Source organism: Nerophis lumbriciformis, linkage group LG28 (assembly GCF_033978685.3).
Source record: "Nerophis lumbriciformis linkage group LG28, RoL_Nlum_v2.1, whole genome shotgun sequence".
NCBI classification, from domain to species: Eukaryota; Metazoa; Chordata; class Actinopteri; order Syngnathiformes; family Syngnathidae; genus Nerophis; species Nerophis lumbriciformis.
Genome location: NC_084575.2, coordinates 5,903,986 through 5,911,063, shown reverse-complemented (window position 1 = coordinate 5,911,063; position 7,078 = coordinate 5,903,986). Strand labels below are relative to the sequence as shown.

Genomic DNA, 7,078 nt, shown 5'->3' with positions numbered 1-7,078 from the left:
TCCCCAAACTCCTCATATGTCCGAGTTTTTGCCTCCGCGACCGCTGAAGCCGCACACCGCTTGGCCTGTCGGTACCTGTCCACTGCCTCCGGAGTCCTATGAGCCAAAAGAACCCGATAGGACTCTTTCTTCAGCTTGACGGTATCCCTTACCGCCAGTGTCCACCAACAGGTTCTAGGATTACCGCCACGACAGGCACCAACTACCTTGCGGCCACAGCTCCAATCAGCCGCCTCGACAATAGAGGTGCGGAACATCGTCCACTCGGACTCAATGCCCAGCACCTCCCTCGTGACATGTTCCAAGTTCTTCCGTAGGTGGGAATTGAAACTCTCTCTGACAGGAGACTCTGCTCGATGTTCCCAGCAAACCCTCACAATGCGTTTGGGCCTGCCAGGTCTGTGCGGCATCCTCCCCCACCATCGCAGCCAGCTCCCCACCAGGTGGTGATATGTAGAAATCTCCGCCCCTCTCTTCAGCCGAGTGTCCAAAACATGAGGCCGCAAATCCGATGACACAACTACAAAGTCGATCATGGAACTGCGGCCTAGGGTGCCCTGGTGCCAAGTACACATATGGACACCCTTATGTTTGAACATGGTGTTTGTTATGGACAATCTGTGACGAGCACAAAAGTCCAATAACAAAATACCACTCGGGTTCAGATCCGGGCGGCCATTCTTCCCAATCACGCCTCTCCAGGTTTCACTGTCGTTGCCAACATGAGCATTGAAGTCCCCCAGTAGGACAAGGGAATCACCCGGGGGAGCACTTTCCAGTACTCCCTCGAGTGTATCCAAAAAGGGTGGGTACTCTGAACTGCCGTTTGGTGCGTAAGCACAAACAACAGTCAGGACCCGTCCCCCCACCCGAAGGCGGAGGGAAGCTACCCTCTCGTCCACTGGGTTGAACTCCAACGTGCAGGCTTTGAGCCGGGGGGCAACAAGAATTGCTACCCCAGCCCGTTGCCTCTCACTGCTTGCAACGCCAGTGTGGAAGAGAGTCCAGCCCCTCTCGAGAGAACTGGTTCCAGAGCCCTTGCTGTGCGTCGAAGTGAGTCCGACTATATCCAGCCGGAACTTCTCCACCTCGGGCACTAGTTCAGGCTCCTTCCCCCACAGTGAGGTGACATTCCACTTCCCAAGAGCCAGCTTATGTAGTCGAGGATCGAACTGCCAAGTGCCCTGCCTTCGGCTGCCGCCCAGCTCACAACACACCCGACCTTTATGGTCCCTGCTATGGGTGGTGAGACCATTGGAGCGGGGACCCATGTTGCCTCTTCGGGCTGTGCCCGGCCGGGCCCCATGGGGACAGGCCCGGCCACCAGGTGCTCGCCATCGTGCCCCAACTCCGGGCCTGGCTCCAGAGGGGGGCCCCAGTGACCCGCGTCCGGGCGAGGGATATCGGAGTCTCGGTTTTTGCATTTCCATAGAAGTCTTCGAGTCTTCAAATTTTTTATTAATATCATTATTGTTTTTTATTTATTTATTTGATAATATTATTATTACTTTAGTTTGTTTTGTTTTTTGGCTGTTTTTCTCTTTTTGTGGGGGTGAGAGGTGTCATCTTTGGGATATAAACAAAAATAATATTTTGACCTTTAGGGCAGACAATAGATGTATGATGTATGCAAACATGATGTAATGGATAAGAATGTCTGATGCTGGATGTCAGTAAAAAATTAAAAAATATATATTTTGTAAGTAAAAAATGAATCTAAATGAAGTTGCAGTAGTTGTATTGATAGAAGTAGTACTCACTTCTCTGATGCAGACTGTAGCCTCCACATAAAAGACACCAATCCTGCCTTCCAGTCACAGTGTGCTGACATGACACTAGATTGCTTATCCCTCATTATCCAGGCCGTGCTTTATGTTTGCCTTTTGTTAGTGTTTTACTTCCTGTCCTGTGCTTTTATTTTGGTGGCTCTTCCGGTTTTGTTGGTGTTTTCCTGTGGCTGCTTCACTTCTGTCCCCGAGCATTTCCCCTCACCTTCTTTCTGTTTGCAATCAAGACTATTTAAATTGATCCTTTTGCTACCTTCGTTATCGGGACATTATTCTTTGTTCACGGGTGACCATCGACTATACTTTTTGATAACAATCTCTAGTACGCACATACTTTGTGGACGCCGTCTGCTCCACATTTCCTGTGAGTGTTTTGCTGGGTTTCAGCAGTTTGTTTTGTTTTCTTCATAGTTCCCTGTTGCTCTCGCTTTTTGTTCTTTTATCAATAAATATCCTTTTTTTTACTGCACGGTGCCACCTCCTTCATCTGCATCTTAAACATCACTAAAGGATTTTATGTAGCATTCCTAATTTCCACTTTTTGGTGAATTCTTGTGAAATTTCCACTGTCATGTTACTCTTTATAGTTAATTAATTAGTAAATTAAGAAAATATTTACTGAGTCCTGCTGCTTGTTCACTTTTTGTGGTGTCATTTTGTTACCTGTTAAGGAAAGTATTTAATCTTAAATATATAAATAATCCTCCATATTGGCAGCCATAGTGATTCATTTATTCAGCAGAGCATTAAAACTTGGATCTGACAAAAAGTAAACACAAATGCTGTCTTCCTCGCTGATAAAACATGATAGCAACATGCATCTGCTAGCTCATGATCGCCCCCACTTCTCAGTGTGGCGAGTTGGAGTACTACAAGAGGCACTCTAATACAGTGCTTAAAGCTGTATTTTTAGTCTTATTATCAAGGAATAATGAGGTCACACTTATATTAAAACATTAATGTTAAGGTTTCGTCCAGTAGTGGACCGGTAACGTCTGATGATGATGATGATGAAGATGTATCTGTGCAAGTGAACAATTGGATCCACAAGGGACAACAACCCTTTCCACAGACTACACACACACATCAGAAACATACATGTTAGAAGCCTACAACAATATATGTGAAGAAGACTTTAGGATTAAAAGTGAAGATGTGAGGTGAAATAAGTACAAATGCAGCAATAAAAACAAGCAACTCCACTCACGATGGCTCTAAAGTTCAGTGATGTGTTGCTAACTTCAGCATTTTTCTTCTTTGTTGATGTTTTGCAGTAGTTAACATCCATGATGTAACAATGCTGCTAATCTACCAGAGTCCACATTTTGTTAACCATTGTATTCATTCATACTTTTAGTTGGATAATAACATCAATAAAATGCAATGGAAAAAATGTGTGAAAAAATACCCAAATGAAAAAAATAAGACGTCCTCTCTTTGACAATGACAAAATACAATAAAATAGTAGCTGTGGAGTTAAAAACTCAGAAGTGGCAGTAATCCAAGCCCTACGTGGTCAAAATCAGTGAAAACTACAATTCCCAGAATGCCGGGGTAAAATGGCCGCCAAATGACTAATTGAATGCAGGTGAAAAGGAAGGAGGTCAGTCAGACTCAATCACCAAACAAACTACATGGAAGGAAGAACAGCTAGCAGCCACAACCGCAAGATCCACTCAACAAGTTTCTCCAAACACACCAATGGTCGGTGAATATGCTTCATTTGATGACCATGGAAATGTTTGTGTGATATGCTTAACTTCAACCTGCAAGCTTGTTAAATTGCTTACTGAACTATCCTACTTTGTTTGCCTTCAACTTAAATGACTGCATTACATTTGAGCATTGATTGCATACTGTGTTTGACCACTTTAAAGCTCATGTAAAAGTTTAAAGCTGAAGTTAAAATGTTAAAAGGTTTGAAGCTTAAGTTAAAATAGCAAATGGTTAAAGTCAAAAGGTTAAAAGTCAAAGCTTATGGTTTAATGTTCAAAGTTTAAAACATTATTCAACGGTTTAAAAGCATTTGTAAAACATTGTTTGAAAATAGCTGTGTAATCACATTGTTAACATCTCTGTTTTTGTGGTTTAAAGGTTTACAACCTACTGATGATTTTGAAGATCAATGGATATTAAACCAACAATGCTTCAAGTTGGAAAATAAAAAGTTGATCAATTGGAAATCGTGAGTTGTCCTTGGGTCCTTTTTGGAGTAGAAGAGTGGAACTTAACAGTAGCTAAATATATAACACTCAATACATGCACACAACTTAAAAAGTAAGTACAGGACAACATATAAGACTAGAAGATGAGAAGCACTACATACAACATCAAATATACATTCTTATTAAACATGCTGTGTTTTTAAACTACATTTAGCACAATCACTGTTTAAGTGTTTTTACATCCCTGCAGCTTCCATGACTGTTACACACTTGTGTTTACTCACCTGCCTCTTAAACCTGAACCTTTTAACACACGCAGAGCAACTAAACGGGTTCTCTCCAGTGTGTGTTCTCATGTGTGTGGCCATGTGATGCTTGCTGGAGAAACTCTTCTTACAAACAGAGCAAGTAAAAGGTTTCTCTCCAGTATGTGTTCTCATGTGTAATATCAAGTCATTCTTTGAGTAGAATCTTTTAGCACAAGCTGAGCGAGCAAAATGTTTCTCTCCAGTATGTGTTCTCATGTGTGTGGTCATATTTCGCTTACTGGAGAAACTCTTCTTACAAACAGAGCAAGTAAAAGGTTTCTCTCCAGAATGTGTTCTTATGTGTCTGGTCATGCATTGTTTTGTGGCGAAACTCTTCTTACAAACAGAGCAAGTAAAAGGTTTCTCTCTAGTGTGTGTTCTCATGTGTGTGGTCATGTGTGGCTTTGTGGAGAAACTCTTCTTACAAACAGAGCAAGTAAAAGGTTTCTCTCCAGTGTGTGTTCTCATATGTCTGGTCAAGTGTGGCTTTGTGGAGAAACTCTTCTTACAAACAGAGCAAGTAAAAGGTTTCTCTCCAGTGTGTGTTCTCATGTGTGTGGTCAAGTGTGGCTTTGTGGAGAAACTCTTCTTACAAACAGAGCAAGTAAAAGGTTTCTCTCCAGTGTGTGTTCTCATGTGTGTGGTCATGTTAGGTTTTGTGGAGAAACTCTTCTTACAAACAGAGCAAGTAAAAGGTTTCTCTCCAGTATGTATTCTCATGTGTACTGTAAAATGACCCTTGTGTCTAAATGATTTCCCACATTCAGAGCAGTCAAAGTGTTTGTTGTTAGTGTGATGTCTCGTATCACCTTTAGAGTCATTTTTACTCTCCAAAGGTTTTTGGATGTGGTCACTGTGATCAGAAGAGTGTGACATCATGTGGTCCATGTCTGACAGTGGAGCAAAGATGCTGTCTGGTTCTGACTTGATATCTTCACAATGCTCTCCATCAGCTTCTGTGATGTGTTGACTTACAAGCTCCGCCCCTCTGTTCTCCTCACTTTGACTGTGATGAAGCTGTAAGGACTGAGCTTCATCTTCATCATGAAGCTGCTCCTCTTTAATGTGGGAGGGGGCCTGTAGCTCCTTCTGTCCCACACTGGTGTGCCACTCCTCTTCATGACTCCCCGCTGACACCCGCTGGACGTCTGCAGAACAAATGAGGTGTTACTGTATTGAAGTTTGCAGTATTCAAACTATTGACATGTGAGCTAGGCCAAATAGACAGTGATGGGCAAGCTACCTGGACAATGTAGTAAGCTAAGCTACAAGTTACTCTCAATTAAATGGAGCTAAGCTATCCTCAGAGAATTGGAGCACGCTACACTACAAGCTACACTGCAAAAGTAGCTTGCCACATCAAATATATATATATATATATATATATATATATATATATATATATATATATATATATTGGCCCACATGTATAATATCAATGGTTATGTTGTCCATGGAAAGAAGTTAGTAAGAAGCAAAAGAAAAACAACCAACCATGGATGACAAAAGGACTGAAAAATGCTTGTCACAAAAAAAAGACATTATATGGAATGTTAATAACACAGACATCTATAGAGGCAGAAAATAAGTATAATAAATATAAAAAGAAGCTAATTGGTATACTAGGAACATGTAAGAAGGAATACTACAGACAATTATTAAAGAAGAACAGAAACAACATGAGAGCAACATGGGGCATCCTAAATAGCATCATTAAAAATGCTGCTAAGAAAGATTACCCCCAGTACTTTCTACATGGAAATACAAAAAATGACAATATGAACCAAATAGTTGAACGTTTTAATGATTACTTTGTTAATATCGGAAAAAATGTGGAACAAAGATTTCCAAATGCAGATGATGGATCAGTTGAGGACTTGAGTGAGCTCATAGACAGAAATCCCAATTCCATGTTTCTTAAAGGGGAACATTATCACCAGACCTATGTAAGCGTCAATATATACCTTGATGTTGCAGAAAAAAGACCATATATTTTTTTAGCCAATTTCCGAACTCTAAATGGGTGAATTTTGGCGAATTAAACGCCTTTCTAATATTCGCTCTCTCGTTGTGACGTCACATCGGGAAGCAATCCACCATTTTCTCAAACACCGAGTCAAATCAGCTCTGTTATTTTCCGTTTTTTCGACTGTTTTCCGTACCTTGGAGACATCATGCCTCGTCGGTGTGTTGTCGGAGGGTGTAACAACACGAACAGGGACGGACGGATTCAAGTTGCACCAGTGGCCCAAAGATGCCAAAGTGGCAAGAAATTGGACGTTTGTTCCGCACACTTTACCCACGAAAGCTATGCTACGACAGAGATGGCAAGAATGTGTGGATATCCTGCGACACTCAAAGCAGATGCATTTTCAACTGAACTGGACAGATCAGCTTTCAGGAAAAGAGAGTGGATGAGGGTATGTCTACAGAATATATTAATTGATGAAAACTGGGCTGTCTGCACTCTCAAAGTGCATGTTGTTGCCAAATGTATTTCATATGCTGTAAACCTAGTTCATAGTTGTTAGTTTCCTTTAATGCCAAACAAACACATACCAATCGTTGGTTAGAAGGCGATCGCCGATTTCGTCCTCGCTTTCTCCCGTGTCGCTGGCTGTCGTGTCGTTTTCGTCGGTTTCGCTTGCATACGGTTCAAACCGATATGGCTCAATAGCTTCAGTTTCTTCTTCAATTTCGTTTTCGCTACCTGCCTCCACACTACAACCATCCGTTTCAATACATGCGTAATCTGTTGAATCGCTTAAGCCGCTGAAATCCGAGTCTGAATCCGAGCTAATGTCGCTATAGCTTGCTG

The 7,078-nt window shown here is 41.8% G+C and overlaps 1 protein-coding gene across 1 annotated transcript; it reads right to left on the bottom strand.

Annotated features, from left to right (window-relative positions):
• Nucleotides 1–2,505: 2,505 nt before the first annotated feature.
• On the bottom strand, nucleotides 2,506–5,398 carry LOC133570597 (uncharacterized). The gene has a single exon (XM_061923280.2). The coding sequence runs from the start codon at nucleotides 5,146–5,148 to the stop codon at nucleotides 4,189–4,191; it is 960 nt and encodes a 319-aa protein (XP_061779264.1). The 5' UTR covers nucleotides 5,149–5,398; the 3' UTR covers nucleotides 2,506–4,188.
• Nucleotides 5,399–7,078: the final 1,680 nt, after the last annotated feature.